General features: G+C 41.4%; 1 protein-coding gene across 1 annotated transcript in view; it reads left to right on the top strand.

Moving 5' to 3' along the window:
- LOC126416567 (uncharacterized) overlaps positions 1-23,752 on the top strand; it is a 116,397-nt gene that overhangs the window by 89,132 nt on the left and 3,513 nt on the right. The window contains exon 3 of the mRNA XM_050084315.1: positions 23,222-23,728. Coding sequence (XP_049940272.1) covers positions 23,222-23,728 — 507 coding nt within the window. The remainder of the gene's footprint in view (positions 1-23,221; positions 23,729-23,752) is intronic.

Here is a 23,752-nt window from a genome sequence, read left to right as displayed (position 1 = left end):
TTCACAAAACACCAATATCAAACACCTATCAGACTCACTATAAGCAAAAAGTTTTATGTTAGAAAATAGTTTCACAATTCATTCATACGCTCCAGTTTCTCATGCATGAGATTGAATAGTAGAAGTATGAAATTTTTATATAAATGTGGAATTTTCATATTCTTCTATATTATTTGTGTGATGTTCCTGCTTCTTCTCCTTCCTCATTCCAATAACGTCATCACTAATCTGTTAACTATTCCTGCCATTGTCAAAACTTATTCTCCTGTTAAATTCATTAATTCTGCCAGAATCACAGCTTCAGTTATCCTGGCTTTATCATCTGGTGTGGCATTATTATGTGTTCATGTGACCAGTTTTCCGTACTGTTTCTAGATTAAAACTTAAGCTTCTGCTAACCAGGGACTGCACAACTCACTCTTGGTAGTGTAGAGATCTGACAAAAATTTTCTGCTAAAATTTCATTTTCTTGGATACACTGAGAAGATAATACTGTATATACTCGAATAATCCGCGCATGCTTTTTCCTGAATTTTAGGGCGAAAAACTGGGGTGCACGGATTATTCGAGACATTGTTGGGACTGCTCGACCTCCAACAACACATCCCATTATACTATTGCATTGTTGCGGCCTCATCCTGTGACACATCAGTAGCACGTTAGGAGTGAAGTATTAACGTCTTCAAACTTGTTAATTTTGGGTACAATTTCTCGTTATTGCTCGTACACTGCTAAAGAAAAAGTGAAAATTATTGAAGAAGCCAAGAATACTGGAAACCGTGCAGCAGGAAGAAAGTAAGACATGAGTGAGAGTTGTATTCACAACTGGTGAAAAAATAAAACAGCTTCAAGAATCTAATAGTAATTTCCGGGTATTTTGCGGCCAAAAAGCAAAGCATTGGGACCTCGAGAAAAGACTCTGCAATTATGTAGATCAGAAGTGACAATACGGATGTGCAGTGATGAGTGAAATGTACCAACTCAAAGCATTGTCTTTAACCAAATAACTAGGCATTACCAGTTTCAAAGGGAGCCAGGGCTGGCTATCAAGATTTTACAACCAATATGGTTTTGGATTCCGGAGGAAAACTACTAGTGCTCAGCGGCTTCCAGGCGATTACGAGATAAAGATAGTGAATTTTCATTGTTATGTGATAAATCTAGACTGTAAACAGTCCTATATACTATCACAAGTTGGTAATGCAGATCAAACGCCAGTCTAATTCGAAAAGTCGCTCGAAAACACAGTGAACAGGAAAGGAGAATCCAGCATCATGATACAAACTGGCGGCAGTGAGAAACAAAGATGTACAGTGATGTTGTGTGTAACTGGCGATGGACAAAAGCTACCACTTTATGTGATATTTAACAGGAAAACTATTCTGAAAATATCAGTAAAAGGCATACTGGTGTAAGTGAGAGTGAATCTGAAATGGTGGATGGACAATGAACTTTTAATTGACTGGGTGACACTCGTTTGGCAATGTCATCCTGGTGCATTACTGAATTTATGCAACACGTTTGTCCTGGACACCTTCCGCGGACATACAACTAAGGAAGTGCGAGATAAATTACAAAAAGGGAAAACTTACTTGGTCATTATTCCGGGAGACCTAACATCCATCCTACAATCACTAGATGTGTGTATAATTTGGCCATTCAAAGCTGCACTTAAACAGTGATATAGGCAATGGATGGCTGATGAAAACCATAAGTTCACTCCTAGTGGAAAAATCAAACGGCCGGATTTGTCCCGGATTTATAAATGGGTGAAAAGTGCATGGGACTCCATTCCGCAACTACTGGTGGAAAAGTTCTTCAAAAACATGGAATCACAAATTCACTGGATGGAACAGAGGATGACGCTCTATGGGAAGATGGTTAAAACGACAATGATTCTCCCGCTAGTGATGACGATGAAAGTGATGAATAGAGTGGTAAGAGAGGAAACGTACCGGTATTTACTAAAATATTTTATTGCACATACCGTATTAACAAATTCTTAAACAAGATAATTTACATTTTTTCTTTATGCTATTGTATGTATGTGTAGAGTCCCGGCTGGCAGTGATAATGTTCCCTGGCCACCCGCCCGTCTAATGGGCCAGTCGGCCAGCTGCACACTGCTGGCCTCCCCACCCACACCGGCTGGGCAGCTGCATGCCGCTGAATCGGTTGCATTTTAACAATGTATCAACCTGTACAGCAGCGTTGCTTCAAACCAATAGTTATTATTCCTACTTTTGAACACATCATAACCTTGGAACAATTTTTTTTTTTTTTTGCAAATAAAACAAATTAAAGCAAAAATAATTTTTTTTTGCCTCTTCCTCAAAATTGGGGTGCGCAGATTATTCGAGGGCGTAGATTATTTGAGTATATATGGTATGTAATCTTTCCTACCTGTTAGTCATTTGCTTCCACTCTGGTAATCTGATCCTATGGATTCTGCTAATAATTATAACAATGCTGATATCCACTCACCCTCTCAGCCCTGTGAAAGAAGGCTTTTACCTTCAAGAATATGAATATGATGGACCCTGAAATTGCTGCCTGCGGCAGATACCTCAGTTTACATGCCCGCCCCCCCTTTCCCCCCCCCCCTCCCCCCCTCTCTGCCCATAGATGCAGCTCTGACTATAGACAACGTATAATGCAAAAAGAACCCACCCTTGTGATTCATCATTAAAGTGCATGATATTAGCACTATGCTGATAGTAAACGAACTTTATATAGAGGCACTTTTCAGACAGCAATAACAGACTGAATAGTACTGTACTGACTGTATAGTCAGTGCTCTTGGGGGTTCCATTTTGTGAGAAAACAAATTCACGTTTATTATAGTTCCATGTTCCTACTTTTCCATTAACACAAAACACCCTGTCATGTTCATGTAGTGCAAAGTTTTTTCTATGAGGAAAAACTGACTTATAGAACCATTTAGCATTCCATCAAAACTGTTTTGTCAGTTAATATGGAGGGAGTCCCTTGTTCTGTCTGTGGAGTGCTGCACTTACTGACACCTAAACAATATGGAAGTTAATATAAATACAAGATCATTATCACTTTTAGTCATTCATGGACATCTATGAAGGTAGAAATGGTACTAGCAAGTTCAAAGAATCAGAGATACTGAATACGGTTTCCATAGATCTACGATCAGAAACATATTATACTGCTAGAGAAGATTCATATGCTCCAGATGAACATTCAGTTGATAAATCAGGTACAGCTGGGTTTCAGTCGATTGTAATAACCAATTGTTTACACTCGGATTTTATGTTATGAGCACTTTCACAACTTCGTGACTTCTGAGTGCTGAAGTAAGCATTCTTCCTCTGTAGAGGTAATGATACAGACCATCAATTGCCACAATCAGCACCTCACCATGTGAATATATCTAAGGAAATTTCAAAGAAGTGTGAAAATGGAAAAAGAAGACCACAGTCAATAAAGAATGGGAAGATGACAGCTCACACTTGACAGCTGAAAAAATTTCCACAGTATGAACACAGAAATAACAGACCACATCCTTAATGAGCTTAGGAATAGGTTTCATGCATCACAAAATGTTAACAATTTGTTTGAATATAATAGAAATAAACATTCCACATGGGAAAAATATATTAAAAAAGATGCTGTGACTTACCAAACGGGAAAGCGCTGGTAGATAGACCCAATAAAAACACACAAACACACACAGAAATATCAAGCTTTCACAACCCATGGTTGCTTCAACAGAAAAGAGGGAAGGAGAGGGAAAGACGAAAGAATGTGGATTTTAAGGGAGACGGTAAGGAGTCATTCCAATCCCAGGAGCGGAAAGAGTCCCTTTTCCCCCCTAAGGTAAATCTTTCCGCTCCTGGGATTGGAATGACTTCTTACCCTCTCCCATAAAACCCGCATCCTTTTGTCTTTCCCCCTCCTTCCCTCTTTCGTGATGAAGCAACCGTGGGTTGCAAAAGCTTGATATTTGTGTGTGTGTTTGCGTGTTTTTATTGTGTCTATCTACCAGCGCTTTCCCGTTTGGTAAGTCGCAGAATCTTTTTTTAATATATAACAATTTGTTTGGGTTTTTACACAAGGCTCAGCTGCAGAAATTATAGGATTGATGACATGAATATCTATGCAATGCATTTAGCTGCTATGAATAATAACCACCTTAATAAGGATGAATTACTAATATAACTGCAGAGTTTTAAGTTACACAAAAATAAAAAACCCACAAAAATTTTTGACCTTAATTTGCCAAAATGGACTACAGAAGCACATCAAAATATAACAAAGCCACTTTGGCAATGGCATTTTTCCAACAATGCCTGTTTCAGTTTCATCATATAAAAGCAGTTTTTGTAAACTGGGTGGCAACTGTCAATAGCGTATAGACTATCTAGAGCAGTGGTTCCCAACCTTCCTCAGACCATTACCCCTTATTGCAAAAAGATGTTAGGTAGTATCCCCACCTACTCCCTACCACCTGTTGCCGAACCCTGCTTACCCACATTACCACCAACTTTAGCACATATCTAAACTGTAGAACGAAAGAGTTTTATCGAACCCCATTTATTTTCAAAATGATGAAAGGTGAATGATATTTACTTTGTGTGTTGTGTGTGTGTGTGTGTGTGTGTGTGTGTGTGTGTGTGTGTGTGTGTGTGTGTGTGTGTGTGTGTGAGAGAGAGAGAGAGAGAGAGAGAGAGAGAGAGAGAGAGAGAGAGAGAGAGAATGAATGATTAAGGAATTTGTGGTGCATCAGAAGTGCTACCCAGGTAAGAAAGCTAACCAACCAAAGTAAGAGTATGTGCTTGTTACAAAACATACTTATACTTCATTATTACATACATTATTACGTACATACTTATTACATACTTATACTTTATTATTCAATTGTGGCACTTGCTTGATTTGCACACTGCAACACCATTTAAAACCAAATAAGTTCAATTGTGTGTGCTCTACTGACTGATTGTAAATCATTTGTTTGATTCACTCCTTACTTCTGGACAGGCCAAAATTGGATGACTTTGGGCTGTTAATGCTTTGCATCTAACAATTGTAATAATAATAATGATAATAATAATAATAATAATGATAACAGGATACCCCAGTCAGAATTAGAAAACATCAAACAACAAGCACAAAAAATACTGGAACAAAATAATGTGCAACCAGAAGAAGAAGAAAAAACAATAATGGACTCAAACATCCCAGAGCAAACAAACAAAGAACAACACACATCAATTAAACAATCAGAGGAAAATGAAATCTTAAGACAACCACCAGAACAAGCACAAATAGAACACGAAGTAACACACATGTTAGATATAGAAGAAATATTTCAGCTGACATATTTGGAATACAAAGAGACAAATACAGACATTAGACCATTTTTGCATAGACCACCAAATAACCCACATGTTGAAACAACAATAACAACTATAAACACAATCATACACAACAAAATAAATGAAAATATAACTATGGAAGAGTTACAACTACTGGTTTATATAGGAGCACTCACTACACTAAATACACACACTAGGCAGAGATCAGAACCAACCAACACACAGAAGAAACCCACAAAACCAGCATGGCAACACAGGCCACAGATCAGAACAGAAAAACTGAGAAAAGACATCGAACAGCTAACACAATTGATAAGAAATGAAATGTCAGAAAAAAAACAAAAAAGGTTAGGTAAAATCTCACAACAAGAAGTGACAGAGCAATTAGATGAAAAGAAGCAGAAATTACAAGTATTGGCCGAATGACTTAGAAGATACAAAAGAATTGAAAATAGAAGGAAACAAAACCAAACATTCAACACAAACCAAAAGAAATTTTACCAGACAATAGATAACACACACATTAAAATAGACAATCCACCAAAAATAACAGACATGGAACACTTCTGGAGCAACATATGGTCAAACCCAGTACAACATAACAGGCATGCACGGTGGATACAAGCAGAAACAGATACGTACAAGATGATACCACAAATGCCTGAAGTGATAATTTTGCAACATGAAGTCACCCGAGCAATTAATTCTACGCACAATTGGAAAGCCCCTGGAAAAGATAAAATAGCAAATTTCTGGCTAAAGAAGTTCACCTCAACACATTCACATCTAACTAAATTATTTAACAGTTACATTGCAGACCCATACACAGTCCCTGATACACTTACACAAGGAATGACTTATCTGAAGCCTAAAGATCAAGCAGACACAGCAAGCCCAGCAAAATATCACCCCATAACATGCCTACCAACAATATACAAAATATTGACTTCAGTTACTACACAGAAATTAATGACACATACAACACAGAACAAAATTATAAATGAAGAACAAAAAGGCTGTTGCAAAGGAGCACAAGGATGTAATGAGCAACTGATAACAGATGCAGACGTGATATACCAAGCTAAAACTAAACAAAGGTCACTACACTATGCATACATTGATTACCAAAAAGCTTTTGATAGTGTACCCCACTCATGGTTATTACAGATATTGGAAATATGCAAAGTAGATCCCAAATTGTTACAGTTCCTAAACATAGTAATGAAAAATTGGGAAACCACACAAAATATCCAAACAAATTCAAGTAATATCACATCACAGCCAATACAGATTAAGCGTTGAATATACCAAACAGACTCATAAAGTCCTTTCTTGTTCTGCCTTGCTCTGAACCCACTATCCAACATGCAAAATGTAAGAAAAATAGCATAGTCAAGGGAAAACACACTAAACAAGAAGATTACATATTGGATAACCACAGTGACTGCATAGAAGCGATGGAAAAAACAGATGCCTATAAATATCTAGGGTACAGATAAATAATAGGTATAGATAATAAAAATATTAAAAAAGAACTAGAAGAAAAATATAGACAGTGACTAACAAAAATACTTAAAAAGGAATTGACAGCAAGAAACAAGACAAAAGCTATAAATACTTATGCTATACCAATATTGACCTACTCATTTGGAGTAGTGAAATGGAGCAACACAGACCTAGAAGCACTCAACACACTTACACGATGACAATGCCACAAATATAGAATACATCACATCCATTCAGCAACAGAAAGATTCACATTAAGCAGAAAGGAAGGGGCTTTATCAACAAAAAACCTACATTATGGACAAGTAGACAAGCATATTATTAAAGACCCCAATACCACAACAGATAAATGCAGACTTTGAAAACAACAAATAGAAACAGTAGATCACATCACAAGCAGATGTACAATACTAGTAAATACAGAATACCCCAGAAGACATGACAATGTAGCAAAAATATTACATCAACAACTTGCCATACAACATAAACTAATAAAACAACACATTACCACATACAAGTATGCACCACAAAATGTACTGGAGAACACAAATTATACTGGAACAGAACCATTATAACAGTTGAAACACCACCACATAACAAACCTAACATCATACTCACCAATAAAAAGAAGAAATTAACACAACTAATCGAAATATCCATAACCAATACAACAAATATACAGAAGAAAACGGGAGAAAAAATTGAAAAATTCATCCAACTGGCTGAGGAGTCAAGGACATGTGGCATCAGGATAAAGTTGACATTACACCAATTATACTATCAACTACAGGAGTCATACCACACAATATCCACCAGTACACCAACGCAATACAGCAACATCTAAACTTATATATACAACTATAGATATCTGTAATTATTGGTACATGTTCAATTACCTGAAAGTTCCTAAATGCAATGTAACATATACCGTACAGTTAAAAGGAAGTCACGCTTGATCAAGGTCCATGTCACTTTCCATTTTTGACCAGACATAATGTCTGAGAATAGAAAGAATAATAATAATAATAATAATAATAATAATAATAATAATTCTGTTTACAGCACTACAGCAGCACTTATGTGGTTACTTCTGTGTTGTGCTGTCAGTTAATTCATTTATTTGTTTCAAAGTGAGTAATGAAGATATTTCTGGACTGCAGCAGCTACTTACAACTGGGAGAAGACATTTTCTTGAGATATTAACATTTCTTACGCTTATGTCTCTCTTTTATCAAAGTGACAAAGTGCAGCATGTGTTTGTGGTCGGTGGAATATGTGAGGAATTGGTAACCTGTTAATTGAGAAAAAGTGATGATTGATAACTTATATAATCAATATCGGAGTCCTACAAAATTGTGGTAATAGTTAAGATATTTTGAAAATAATTGTCAGAAACAAAATCAGATCACTTAGATTTTTACACCTAAGAGAATTTTATTTTACCGTTGAGAGGGTAATTACCCATAGGTTGGGAACCAACAATCTAGAGAGTGCATAAACTGCTACAAAGCTCAGTGGCATTCTCTCTGACTGCCTATTTTCTCTCACCATTTTGATCATTAGTGAGTTGTAATTCTGTATCAGCATATAGTAATAAATACATTTGATTACATAGCATGATCATGTGTCATTATATTCACCAATCACAGCACCTCATTCCCACAACTGAATCTAACAAAAAGATGTTTAAGATAAAGGCAGCATAACAGTGCCTCACATACTTCAGTATTATCAATATTGAACATCAATGTAAGTATGTAAAATCTTACTTGATGCCATTATTAATACTTTTACAAAAAGAAAAGTTTGTAAAATTAAGTTTTAGGCTATGTTTTTGTTCATATAGCTTCTTTGTTTCAGCAAATGTCTCAATATTGCACTTCTCTAATATTTTATTTAGAAAAGTTAATGAAATTACATGTTACAAAACAGTCTCTCTTAACAATTTCTTTGATATTGTGTAGGCATAATTTTGTTTGTTTCCTTGTCATTGAACCATCTACCATATTGAAAGTTGATACTCTTTATTTTTAGTAATTAAATGTATTTAATGTGTCAAGTATAAACTTGAGTGTTATTTATTTTTCCTGTGATCACATGCTAATGTTGAGAAAATCATGATATTTTAAAATTAGACATAACTTTGCACTTAACATTAAATAGTGTGTTTTTTTAAAGAATACTGGTTGGTAAAGCTGATTTTTAATTTAGGTCTGGGCTTTTATGGTTTAATTTACATCTGTATCTGTACAATGTATGAATCGGTAAAGATGATTTTTAATTTAGGCACCTGCCTCCATGGTTCAGTTTACATCTGTATAATGTATGATTTAGTTTACATCTATATAGTGTAAGATTTAATTTATATCCTCTCTGTTCTCCTCTTCTCTAATGAGAGGACTTAATATAGCGACAACTGCTTTTGTTGATGTTTTATCCAATACATAATTGCAGCAGTAATGCAAGGTGAGAAGAGTGATGGCAGTGGTGAAAGAATCACAGTAAGCTTTGGAGAGAGCCTGTCTGGGTGGACACCCAGGTGTGTGACCCCGTGGCAGGGTGAAGGAGGTCAGAAAACAGTTGGTTACATTTGTCTTAATGGTCTCTTCACTGGATGGACGGGAGAAGGAAGTGAAAACATCAAAAGTTGATTAAGGCCCACATGCCACAATGAATTGAGTGGGAACACCAGCAACCAAGAGGCAATGATTGAGCTCTGCAGGAAAGTTTTCAACAGCTTTACCGTAGACAGTGATCATAGTTCCACCTCACAAAGATAAAGTCCAGATTATATGTGCAAACAACACCTAACATTCTTTTATAGTCAGTGCAATAGTTAAAATAGCTCTGATAGTTGCAGATGGAAATGTCTCCTGGATGGCAGTGAAAAAAACAGGGGAGATACATAAGAGTTTGTAGTTCAGCCAGGTGGCAGAAAAGTGCTGCACTTCCACTGGAGGATTATGCTATCAGCGTTCCATGGAGGCATGAAGGACCCAAGGAGACACGTCATGTCACAGGGCTGCCTGCTGCCTCTGGTTGTGAGGATATGTCATCAATACACATTCGTTTTCAATCATGGATTGTAGAGGTGTCCAGAAACACATGCACCATCATGGACACTATGAACATGCAGGGTCTGGCTCCATGGTAGCCACCTGGATCTCCACTATTTATTGTCCTTGTCCTCGTCCTCATAATCCTCCTCATCTTTCTCATGCTCCTCATCCTCGGATGGCTTTGCCTTCTTCGAGGGCTTGTATGTCCCAGTTTATGGGACAGGGGAGGAACACAAAGTCCTACAACCTGCAACTTGTGGCTCTTTCAACCATTGACTGGCTTCTGGTTGCAGGTCAGGAGAGTCCTGGAAGGGAGCATCCCAAGAGATCCCTCACTTATAAGGAATGCTGGAGGAGAGTGTTGTTTCTCCAGCCAAGGGTTGGAGACTGATGTTCACAGTGGGTAGGAAGTCAACACTCCCAAACTTTGTGTGGGGCAGCAGTAGGAGGAGGACCTTGAGCCACATTATGAGTGGTAGCAGTCAAGTGGCCCCAAGGGCCCAACATAGAAAACACACAGAGTTACAGTATGGGCACAACAGAGGATGAAGTTGTAGCCATAGCCTACAAGCAGATCACAGTCTTACATGTAGGATGTATAGCACCATATTTCTTCTCGGCATCTTGTCAGTTTGCAAGTCAGTCTAGGATCTCATATTCTGGAATTTTCTTTTCCCACTGGACAAGTGCACAGTCCAGTGAACAGAGGGAATCATTCTCCCCATAACTGAAACAGCCACAGTGATGAGCACAAAGAGTGCTCATGTCTAACTGACATCCACAAACAGTATAAATGGAACTGCCACTGCAATACAAAAACATTTGTTCAAATTGCAAACATTTGTAGCACCTCATGGGAGGAGGAACATACACCTTGTCACTGCAGTGACACACCATCAACTCTAGTTTCTCAGGCAACAAATCGACTTCAAAAGCCAAGATGAAGTCTCCAGTATCCACCGTGTTGTCTTACATCCTCCACTGGTCAAGATGGGCAATGGACAAATTGGACATGATGTCATTCCAAATTAGTGTTTAACTCATCATCATTCTGTAAAAGGAGATTTCAGTAAGAAAATGATACCCTACAATGTATTCAAACTTTTACAGGGGCTCTTAGTTCAGGAATGTCACCCAGCATGTCACAGGTGAGCAGCATCTCTCACTCAGCAGGGAAGGATGTTTTAAGTAGAATGGAACCATTTTTTAATTTTTTGAAATCTCCACCACTTTCCCAAACCTGTTCTTGAGTTGTTCAACAAAGAAAAATGGGTTTATACTAAAGAAAGTTTCCTCCATCCCTCCTAGAACAAATCAAGTATTGAGGAAACATTTATTGCCTAGTCTATGTGCTTTATGTTCCTCTCACAGCATAGAAACTGCTGGAGCTCTGTGGTCTCTAGTGGAGAAAGTTTAATTCGCTTCATGTGTGAATACACACACACACACACACACACACACACACACACACACACACACACACACACACACACACAATTCATTTCGTGAACAGGTAGACACGATTATCATCATATATGTCAATGAGAATGGTAATGGACATGAGGCTACACAGCTCTCCGACACAGCATTTACAAACTGAATAAGGAAATCATTCAACCTTTGAAGTTGTGTACCGTCTTTTGCTGGAAGAAAGTCCTTAGCACCACAGACAGTCGATTGAGGAAGACTGTGTGTTGCTTATATGCCTGATCAGGAAGAGCACATTGTATGGACTGTCAGGGAAGTGACAGGTATCTGTGCAAGACAAGTGCCTCTGGCACATGTTACATCATGATTCACTTTGTAGGAAGTACCAGAAAGTAGTTATATGTGGTGACTTCAATATTAATTTTGTACATGATTGTGCAAGGAAAAGGATGTTGGTAGATCTCCTAAATTCATATGATCAGATGCATACTGTGTTTTTTCCTACTAGGGTGCAGGGGAATAGTAGCACAGTCATAGACAATAGTTTTATTCATTCTCCATTACTAGATGGGCATTCTGTTAGTAAAAGGGTCAATGGCCTTTCAAAACCATGATGCACAAATTTCAACATTAAAAGGTATTTTGTACTCAAACCAACATCTTATTTAATTACAAACTACATAGGAAAGTTAATCCAACAGCAATAGAGAGTTTTTCAAAACTTGTCAAGGAACAAGAGTGGCAAGATGTTTATAGTGCCGATAATATCGATGATAAATACAATGCTTTCCATAACACATTTCTCATGCTTTTTCCATTAGAACATTCTAAATGGGGTACTAGCAGTAATGGACAGCCCAGTTGGCTGACTAGTGGGATAAGGATATCATGTAGAACAAAGTGGGAATTATATCAAAATGTTAGAAGTAGTCACAATCAAGCTACGGTGGCCCATTACAAACAGTTTTGTAAGGTGCTTAAAAATGTTATTAGCAAGGCAAAAAGTATTTGGTATGCAAATAGAATAGCTAATTCACAGGAAATAATTAAAGCCATATGGTCAGTTCTGAAGGAAGTGTCTGGTCAGCAACACAAGGTTGATGATATAAAGTCAGTTCGCAGTAATAATATTTCTGTTACTGATAAATCAGATATATGTACAGTATTTAAGAACCATTTTCTGAGCATTGCTGGTGAATTAAATAAAAATTTAATTTCTACAGGAAATCATATAAATTTCTTAGCAAATGCCTTTCCGAGATTGACATCTGAAATACTCCTCTGTGATACAGACAAGAGGGAGATTGAGTCAATAATTAAATCACTGAAGACTAAGGACTCTCATGGTTATGATGGAGTGTTTAGTAGAATATTAAAGTACTGTGCTGCACATGTTAGCCCTGTATTTAGCCATATTTGTAATTTTTCCTTTAGGAATGGTCAGTTTCCTAAGCGATTAAAGTACTCGGTAGTAAAGCCGCTTTATAAAAAGGGAGAAAGGGATAATGTAGATAATTTTAGACCTATTTCTATGCCATCAGTGTTTGCAAAAGTTATCAAAAAGACAGTGTATGTAAGGTTAATTGATCATTTTATATCACGTGATTTGCTATCAAATGTACAGTTCGGCTTTAGAAGTCATTTGACAACTGAAAATGCTGTATTCACTTTTCTCTGTGAGGTACTGGATGGGCTAAACAAAAAGTTTCGAATGCTTGCCGTATTTTTTGATTTAACAAAGGCATTTGACTGTGTTGATCTCACAATATTGCTCCAGAAGTTGGATCATTACGGAATAAGGGGAGTAGCTCACAATTGGTTCACCTCTTACTTTATCAACAGGCTGAAAAAGGTCATTATTCACAATGTTGTTAACGGCTGTGATGTGGGATCTGAGTGAGGTACTGTCAAGTGGGGGTGCCCCAGGGATCAGTGTTGGGGCCGCTCCTGTTCCTTATTTATATAAATGATATGCCCTCTAGTATTATGGGTAACTCTAAAATATTTCTGTTTGCTGATGACACTAGCTTGGTAGTAAAGGATGTTGTGTGCAACATTGACTCGGTTTCAAGTAGTGCAGTACACGACCTCAGTTCATGGCTTGTAGAAAATAAACTAAAATTAAATTACAGTAAGAATCAGTTTTTACAGTTTCTAACACACAATTCAACAAAACCCGACGTTTTAATCTCACAGAACGGGCATATGATTAGTGAAACCGAACAGTTCAAATTCCTAGGTGTTCAGATAGATAGTAAGCTATCGTGGAAAGCCCACGTTCAGGATCTTGTTCAAAGACTTAATACTGCCATTTTCACTATTCGAAGGGTATCAAAATTGAGTGATACTTTGACATGTAAATTAGTCTACTTTGCATATTTTCATTCACTTATGTCATATGGTATTATGTTTTGGGGTAACTCTTCCCATTCTAGAAGGATATTTTTGGCTCAGAAACGGGCAGTTCGGGCAATAAGTGGTGTGAGTTCACGAACCTCTTGTCGACCTCTGTTCACGAGTCTGGGTATTTTGACATTGGCCTCTCAATATGTATATTCCTTATTCTCGTTTCTTGTTACCAATATTAGTTTATGTCCAACAATAAGCAGCTTTCACTCGGTTAATACTCGGCAGAAATCAAACCTCCATTTGGATTGGACTTCCTTAACTCTTGTGCAAAAAGGTGTGCAGTATACTGCTGCATCCAATTTCAATAAGCTGCCACTCGAATTCAAAAATATTAGCAATAATCCATGCACTTTCAAATTGAAACTGAAGAGTTTCCTCATGGGTCACTGCTTCTACACTGTCGAGGAGTTCCTTGAAAAATTTAGCAGATTCTCATTGTAATGCTGATAGCGTTTGCTTAAACTTATGGACTGATTTTCTTTCAGGTTCTGTTGTTTGTCTCTTCAGTTTTGTTTACAGAGGAGGCAATGTTTGAAAGAGCTAAAATAAATTTCCACAACCAACATACATAGGTATGCTACAGTAAAGGCTAGACATCAATATCAGTTTAATGCGTGGGCTGGTATCTTAGGTCTGGTAGGATCCTATGTTTTCCCAGTACAGCTTACAGTTGCTGCCTACTTTATGACAGGCCCCAGCTAGTAAGAAATATGTGACTTATGTCTGATGGAGCACCATTACATTCCAGTCTCAGTGATCCGATTGTATTGAATGGATGTACAGGTGGAGGAGGACCAGTTCCGTGGCTTGCACATTCTTCAAACTGCAATCTTTTGCAGTATTATCTCTGGGGATAGCTTAAAAACTGCTTCATCCAGCTGATCACAATGCACAAATGATACATCAATGTGACACAGAAGCCCACAAAAGCATTCAAAACTATTTGAAATTGTGCAACAGTTCACTATTTGACGAGTACATGTATGTTCAGGAAGAAGCAGATGACATTTTAAGCATTTATTATCAGTCTCTATTTTCCTAAGCCCTGATCAGCTAAATTGTAAAATTTTGTTAATAATTCAAAAAGAACCGTTTTTAGAAATGTGTATACATAACCTTTTTTTATTTCTTTTTCCATAATAAACCTTTCTCCAAAGTTTTTGAAAGTAGCTGTGCAAATAAGTTAAAGACATCAATACAAATATATTTTGTTGCAGATACAGTATAGAATAATTTTTACTACGTATGTAGGTGAACTGAATATATTGAAGTACTATATTAGAATAGTGTAGTTTTTCATGTGGTGTTATGGTGTTGGGTAGTTGTACCAAGTTTCTGAGGTCATCAATACCATTTCTTTTCTTGTAGGGTTTCTATATTGCATTACTTTCTGAGGGATGTTTATTATTCTTATGTTAGTTTGTCTCCATCCGAAACCCTCAGTTCCTTGTGGCAGACCCATATATTAAATTGTTGGGTATTAAGGGCTGAAATGATTTTCAAGTGGACAATGTTTGTTTTTTAATGCCATAACAGCGAGGGTGTGATGTACTTATCACAATTTTTTAATTTGTTTTCTCTTCCTTTGTGAAGTTTATGTTTCTGTATTCTTTACAGTAATGTGTTACGTAGGTATCATATGACCTGTCAGAACTAGGTACATGCTTAGGAACTAATTATGTGATAAAGAGGGTGTCCTATATGTAGGATGTCTGTCGTGTATCATAATTACATTTGTGGGACTCACTTGTAGGGAAATTGATGACATTTCAAAGTTAGTAGCAGTTAACACTACATCAAACAAACGTTTCAGCAATCAGGTAGTATTATAAGTCATGAACCCTTTTACATGCAAACCACATTAGACTTTACACATCTTTTGGTTTTTGCATGGGAAAGGTTGCAGTGAGACTGTTTCCCTTGGACCATCACATAGTGATCTCTTCTGTGAACTCTGGAGTCTTGATGCTCTGTCTTTGATGGCTTCCTTTTACACATGCATATTTGGGCATTTGTCTCCAGGGAGGAAGTTACAATATGGCATCAAAATTCAAGATGCGCCAGTTTCCCATTATCTATGCACATGTCACGCATTTTGTTCAGCTGTGTGACTGCAAGCGCTATCGAAGTGAAGTATCATTTTTCCCCCCTGACAAATGTTCTGTACAGGCTTATGTTATGATCAGCACAATTAACTCCTCCAACATTTTCATAGCAAAGATGAATAATTTGAGGTTGTTTGATCATTATGTTTCCTTTTCACTCTTCAAAAACCTTTTTCACTCTGTGTAGTCGTTTGACTGGCGTGGAGGTGGAAAAATTGTGACCACACTATTGCCATTTCATCTGGTAACTACTATATTGCTTGGCTTGTGACACTTGAAATAAATTGCTTCCTGAGCTGATTTCTTCATTTTGTTCTTGTTTAGTAGGGGGCATCTGAGATCAGCTTCCATCTAATTGTCCATGTATCTCAGATTCCTTTATCATATAATTCAATAAGGAGGGGGAAATGATGTGATGCAATTGTCAAAACCAGGGAAAATAGTATTTCCCCAAACTCAGCAACACTGAATAATACTGAAGAACGATACTTGCTCCTAAGCCCAATTGTTTGTAGTTCTGCAGTACAGTGGTATTTTAATTTGGGCAAGGATACACAGTTTTAAAGTATCAAGTCCTTGCAGCTTCAGTCCAAGTTTTGTAGCCACACTATATTTGTTTTTCTACAATGAACTGCTTGCACCACTTTTTACTGAAATATGGCACCATTCTTTTATCAGTGCTATGATTTCCTTCATGGAGTGGATTGATTGTTTTGGAATCACTTGCCAAGCAAGTGAAATAACTGCCTCATGTCAGTCAGCCTGTTTCGCTTATTTAGATCATCACTCTCACATAAGTAATAAGTCTAATTTAGTTACTATGAATTTGAATCTGCAATGGGAAAAAAGTTGCAGCAACATGTTGCACCTCAATTCTTCAATATAACTGCTAACTGAAATTACTTCAATAAATGACCTAATTTCAATTGAAGTCACATCACCGAGTCTATTAAGCTGGAAACATATTGGTATGTGACTGTAACAGTCATTATTAAAAATGACCAAATCATTTGAAACGGTCTTCAATTGTTGGGAACATAATATTGGTGAGACCAATCTTTATTAAACTCAGCCAAGTTACCTTCCTCCCAGTAGCACCATTTTCATTCTGTCTCCTTTCCCTTGCACCTACCATTTCTCCTCTTGTTCCATTCATTCCAAGTGTGTTCACATTCGATAACTAGTTGTTGTCCTTTAACACATTCAATTACTCTATCTGCTTTACCAGTTCTCAATAGTTTTCCTGGAGAATTATCTAAATCTGCACTATTTTCATCACCTGAATCCTCATCAGTCACACCATTTCATGTATTAGTGGGACAGAGTGCTGTTAGTGAAATTTGCCTGCTGGTGTTCATAGTGTCGTCACTCTATACATCATTTCCAAGGATTCTCTGAGACTGATCCAAATTGAAACACATATGTACGAAAAATTATAGTACATTAACATTTACTATAAATGAACTCCCTTTTTTGTGACTGACACAGTATATGTAATAGGGCAATATATAACACTGAACGCTGTGTATCACTGTTGGCAACATACTATTTTAACACAACATAATAAATTGTTTTGCTTTCAGTTTGCGGATATAAAACTAACAGTTTCACACAAGTAAAGTGTAAATTACACAAAAGTGTTTGTATAGAATGAGGTGCCATTCTGCCTGTTTCGAAGCATGGGAACATTAACACGGAAATTAATCAAATATGATTTATGATGCCAGTAAACTCCACTACAACAAAGCTACATGTAAAACATCACTATGAAATAGAGGAACACAAAAAACTAGATCCAAAGGGAATGACAAACTTACCTAAGATAACAGATGTCCATGCTCTACAAGTTATCATCGGATGCCACAGTCACGCCACAGGCAAGGTCTAGTGGGTATGGTGGCAAAGCTGCAGGGTCAGCCGTATCAGGTGCGGTTGGCCAGGCCACTCGAGCACAAAAAACTACTGGGGTCATATTAACTCAAGTCAGAACTACAAAACACAGATACAGAGAGGAGTTAAACAACTATATGTCAGCCCACAATGGACAGAATAAGAGAGAGCTAGAAATGGATGTGGAAAAAACGCTAAAAAAACACCATACGGAAATGTAGGTCATAAACTAAAAATTAAATGGCCTTTACTTTGGCAAATAAAATGTAAAAGGCAGTTACAGCCCGCAAACAATGATGGCTAAAAAGGCATTAACAATATGCTGCAGAGTTACAATAATCTCATCCCCACAGGTGAGATAACACCATCCATGATGCTGGGAGAGGCTTCATAAGCCGACAATGTGACAATGTTCCCGTGAAGCGAGCACCATTGGTGATGGAAAAAGGACGCCACTGCCCGACAAACAACAACAAAGACCATCGGAGGGAACATAGTAACAAGTGGACTGATGTATGAGCACTGCAGCTACCACTAACGGGTGCAATCGGCTGGGCGCAAGGCATTTCACTCACAATGAACTGCACTCACAAGGCACAGTGCTCACGAGATACTGCACTCCTGAGGCAGTGCAGTTGACCAGAATCATCAGGTGTGGTTGTGAGGCAGTGTACTTGGCCAGACACAAGAGATACAGTGGAGATGCTGTGCAGACGGCCAGGACAATCAGGGTGGGTCGTGAGGCAGTGCAGTCGAAAGGCCTTCAGGTGGGGTTGTGGGGCAGTGTGGTCAGCCCAGACAATGGGGTATGGTCAAAGGCAGTGCATCGGCCATGCCCTTCAGCTGTGGTCGTGAGGCAGTGGAGTCCGCCAGTCCCTTCAGGTGTGGTCACGAGGCAGTGCGATCATCCAGGGTCATAAGGTGCTGGTTGGTTGGTTGGTTTGAGGATTAAAGGGACCAAACTGCAGAGATCATCGGTCACTTGTTTCATAAACACAGACAGCACAGGGAAATCATCCATTAGTCATTCGAAGCACAAGATAAAAATTCCAGGGGACGAAAATCCCCAATGTCAATAATAAAGAAACATGGGAAACGGAGCACAACAACAAAAACAACACAGAGAGGAAAGGCAGAAGGAAGTAAAACTGTACAGCAGAGGACTGAGGCTGGCTGATCACGAAAATAATAGGATGAGACAGCCACCTGCAACACATTAAAACCTCCAGCCTGAAAGTTTAGGGTGGAGTCGCATGACAACACAAAACTAAGTAAAACATACAGTACAAAAGAGGGTAATGCAATAAAATTAGAGGGACCTATAAAACCCACTTGCTCGAATAAAACTTAAAACACGATCTACCATAGAGACATTGTCACCTAAAAGAGATGATAAATCACCCTGGAGATTAAAAGTTCGCCTGAGGGCGGTTAAAAGACGACAGTCCAACAATATGTGGGCCACCGTCACATTCGCACCACAGCGACAATGAGGGGGGTCCTCTCGACGAAGCAGATGACCATGCGTCAGCCAAGAGTGGCGAATGCGGAGCCTACACAAAACAACAGAATCCCTGCGAGAGGCCCACATGGAGGAACCCCACACAGTCGTGGTCTCCTTTACCTGCCGCAGCTTATTGGGTGCAGACAGAGTGCGCCATTTGTCTCCCCACATTCCAAAGACCCGACGGCGTAACACCGATCGGAGATCAGTTGCCAGGAGGCCAATCTCCAACGGCAGTTTGGGGGTGGCTTCTTGAGCGAACTTGTCGGTGTGTTTGTTTCCCGCGATCCCAACGTGTCCCGGGGCCCATATGAACATCGTCGAACGACCACGCTGTTCAAGAGCGTGAATGGACCCCTGGATGGCACCAACAGTGGGATGGCGTGGGTAGCACTGGTCAAGAGCCTGCAGACTACTGAGCAAGTCACTGCAAATGACAAAGGACTCTCCAGTGCTGGTACGAATATGCTCAAGGGAACGAAAAATGGCTGTCAGTTCTATGGTGTAAAAACTGCAGCCTTCCGGCAAGGAGTGCTGGTCGACATAGTCCGCATGAGTATAAGTGTACCCCACACGGCCATCAACCATCGAGCCATCGGTATAGATAACCTCTGAGGCATGGTATGCGCCTAGGAGAGCAAGGAATTGGCGGCGCAAGACTGCAGGAGGAACTGAATCTTTTGGCCATCGGGAAAGTTCCAGCCGAAGCTGCGGCCGACAAATACACCAAGGTGGTGTATGTGGGCGGACCTGGAAGGCAGATGGAAGAGGCAAACACTCGAGTTCATTAAGGAGCGACCAAACACGGATCCCAATTGTATGGCCTGACCGCGGCCGCTGGTGTGGGATATGAACTGCAGCATTAGCGAAAAGGAGACGGTAGTTAGGGTGACGGGGCGAACAACAGATGTGGACAGCATAGTTGGCTAACAGCTGTTGACGCCGAATACGAGGTGGAGGAACCCCAGCCTCAGCAAGGGGCTATTAACAGGGCTGGTGTGGAATGCTCCTGTCGCCTGTCGAATCCCACAGTGGTGAACGGGATCCAGCAGTTGCAACACTGAGGGCGACGCTGACCCATACGCCACACTCCCATAATCCAGTCGGGACAGCACGAGGGCATTATAGAGCTGCAGCAGCGTATTACCATCTGCACCCCACGTTGTGTTGCTGAGGCAGCAGAGGGCATTCACATGCCACCAGCGCTGACGCTTGAGCTGACGAATATGTGGAAGCCAAGTAAGGCGGGCATCGAACAGCAATCCCAGAAAACAGTAAGTGTCAACAACCCTGAGCATGGCATCCTGAAGATAGAGCTAAGGGTGGGGATGGACAGTACGACGCCGACAAAAGTGCATAACACAAGTCTTTGCAGATGAAAATTGAAACCCATCGGCTAGGGCCCACGCCTGCGCCTTGCGTATGGCTCCCTGCAACCTACGTTCTGCAACACTAATAGTGGAGGAGCTGAAAAAGATGCAGAAATGGTCAGCATATAACGTGGGTGAGACAGACGACCCTACTGCTGCTGGAAGGCCATTAATGGCCACAAGGAAAAGGGGCACGCTCAATACAGAGCCCTGTGGAACGCCGTTCTCCTGGATATGAAGTGAACTATGGGATGCGCCAATTAAAACGCGGAATGTCCGAATAGATATAAAATTCTGAATACAAATGGGGAGAGAGCCCCAGAGACCCCACCCGTGCAACGTGGTGAGAATATGGTGCCGCCACATCGTGTCATATGCTCTGGAGAGATCGAAAAAGACGGAGACGAGGTGTTGGCGCCTGGAAAAAGCAGTGCGGATTGCAGGCTCAAGAAAGACCAAAGTATTAGCGGTGGAACAGCCCTGACGGAAGCCGCTCTGGCACGGAGCCGGAAGACCCAGAGACTCGAGCAGCCAACACAGCCGTCGACTCACCATGCGTTCCAATAGCTTGCACAGAGTATTTGTCAAGCTGATGGGCCGAGAGCTATCCACATTAAGCGGGTCCTTACCAGGCTTCAGCACCGGAATGACGGAACTCTCCTGCCACTGCGACGGAAAGACACCATCGCCCCATATGCGGTTGAAGATGGCAAGAACACACCGCTGACAGTCCGGGGACAGGTGTTTGAGCATCTGATTGTGGATGCCATCTGGCCCAGAGGCTGTATCGGGGCACTGTGCCAGGGCACTCTGGAGTTACCACAAACTAAATGGGGCATTATAAGCCTCAGGGTGGCGAGAAGCAAAAGAAAGCCGTTTGCCTTCCTCCCGGCGTTTGAGCGCGCGAAACGCAGGTGGGTAATTCCCCGACGCAGAGGCCCGAACATAGTGCTGTGCGAAATGCTCGGCGATTGCATCGGCATCGGTGGATACCGTCCCATTGAGGGTAAGCCCTGTGACACCTGTAGAGTGCTGCAATCAAAAGATACGCCGAATCTACATCCACACCTGGGAGGGTGAAGTACGGGAGCCAATAGTGGAAACGTACCTCTCCCAGCACTCCTGTTTCCGCCTTTTGATGAGCCGCCATGCCTGAGCATGGAGACGTTTGAAAATAATGAGGTTCTCCAAAGACGGGTGCCGCTTATGTCGCTGAAGAGCCCGCCGACGTTCTTTAATGGTTTCAGCGACCTCTGGAGACCACCAAGGCACTGACTTTCGCCGGGGGCATCCTAACAAACGAGGAATGGTACGTTCCGCAGCAGAAGCTATCGCTGCAGTCAGTGTCTCAACCGCTTCGTCGACGGTACTGTGGGGGAGAGTGTCAACAGTGGCAGCAGAGTAGAATGTTTCCCAGTTCGCCTTGCTAAATGCCCATCTAGGCAAGCGTTCATGGGAGCGAAGCTGGGGTAGTGAAAGGAAGATTGGAAAATGGTCACTACCACACAAGTCGTCATGGACTCTCCAGTGGACCGATGGTACAAGCCCTGGGCTGCAAAATGACAGATCTATGGCCGAGAACGTGCCATGCGCCACACTGAAATGTGTGGTGGCGCCAGTGTTTAAGAGGCAGAGGTCGAGTTGGGAGATGAGATTCTCGACATCTCTGCCTCGGCCAGTAATCTTCGTTCCACCCCACAGGGGATTGTGGGCGTTAAAATCCCCCAGAAGAAGAAAAGGCGTGGGAAGTTGGGTGACAAGTGCAGCCGATTCGGTCAGGGAAACTGTACCACCTGGAGGGAGACAGACACTGCAGACGATTATGTCCTGGGTAGCCCTATCGCGGACAGCCACAGCTTCCAATGATGTTTGAAGGGTCACAGGAGCAGTATATACAGAGGTAAGGACATACACGCAGGCTCCACCTGACACACTATGGTAAGTGCTACGGTTGCAGTAATAACCCCTGTATCCACGAAGGATAGGGGTCCGCATTTCGGGGAACCAGGTTTCCTGGAGGGCTATGCAGAAAGCAGGTGTCCTGCTTAGAAGCTGACGTAACTCAGGTAGATGGCTAAACTAACTGCCACAATTCCACTGGAGGATTGTACAAAGTGTTTCCTGTAGGGGCATGCAGGCACTGAAAAATCAAATTACTTTCCAGGGTCACATGCTGCCGTCGACTGAGAGATGGACGTCGCTACGTCCATCGTTTCTGAGGAGACGGCGAGATCTAGGTCATCAGGGGACGCAAAGAGCTCGACCTCATCCTCAGAGGCTGAGCTGACAGGAGGCGGTGGCGCGGGAACCACTGGGTCCTTAGGCTTCTTAGAGAGCTCCCTCTTCTCTCTCTTGTCTTTTGGAGGAGGGTTTACATGCTGGGAGGGCTTCCCTGACTCATTATCAGAAACAGATGAAGAGCGTGAAGGCCTTCGAAAAGCAGCTGGTAGCTTCTTCAGCTACTGGCTAGTGTCTTGTGAGACACTGGGGAAGTCCTTGGAAGGGACTCCCTCAAGGGATCCCTTCCGAACAAGTGAGGCCAGAGAAGGCCCGCGCGTCACCGGCTGATCAGCCGGAGACGGCCGTCACCCCTCCGGCTGAGAAGCCTGAGAGGGCCATCGCCCCTCCGGCTGAGAAGCCTGAGAGGGCCGTCGCCCCTCCGGCTGAGAAGCCTGAGAGGGCCGTCGCCCCTCCGGCTGAGAAGCCTGAGAGGGCCGTCGCCCCTCCGGCTGAGAAGCCTGAGAGGGCCGTCGCCCCTCCGGCTGAGAAGGCTGAGAGGGCCGTCGCCCCTCCGGCTGAGAAGCCTGAGAGGGCCGTCGCCCCTCCGGCTGAGAAGCCTGAGAGGGCCGTCGCCCCTCCAGCTGAGAAGCCTGAGAGTGCCGTCGCCCCACCGGCTGAGAAGCCTGAGAGTGCCATCGCCCCACCGGCTGAGAAGCCTGAGAGTGCCGTCCCCCCACCGGCTGAGAAGCCTGAGAGGGCCGTCGCCCCTCCAGCTGAGAAGCCGGAGAGCGCTGTCGCCTCTCTGGCTGAGCAGCCGGAGAGGGCGGTCGCCTGTCCGGCTGAGCAGCTGGAGAAGGCGGTCGCCTCTCCGGTTGAGCAGCTGGAGAAGGCAGTCGCCTCTCCGGCTGAGAGGTGG

This window comes from Schistocerca serialis, chromosome 8 (genome assembly GCF_023864345.2).
Source record: "Schistocerca serialis cubense isolate TAMUIC-IGC-003099 chromosome 8, iqSchSeri2.2, whole genome shotgun sequence".
NCBI classification, from domain to species: domain Eukaryota; kingdom Metazoa; phylum Arthropoda; class Insecta; order Orthoptera; family Acrididae; genus Schistocerca; species Schistocerca serialis.
The sequence above is the reverse complement of the archived record's forward strand: the minus strand, read 5'-3'. Positions and strand labels throughout refer to the sequence as shown.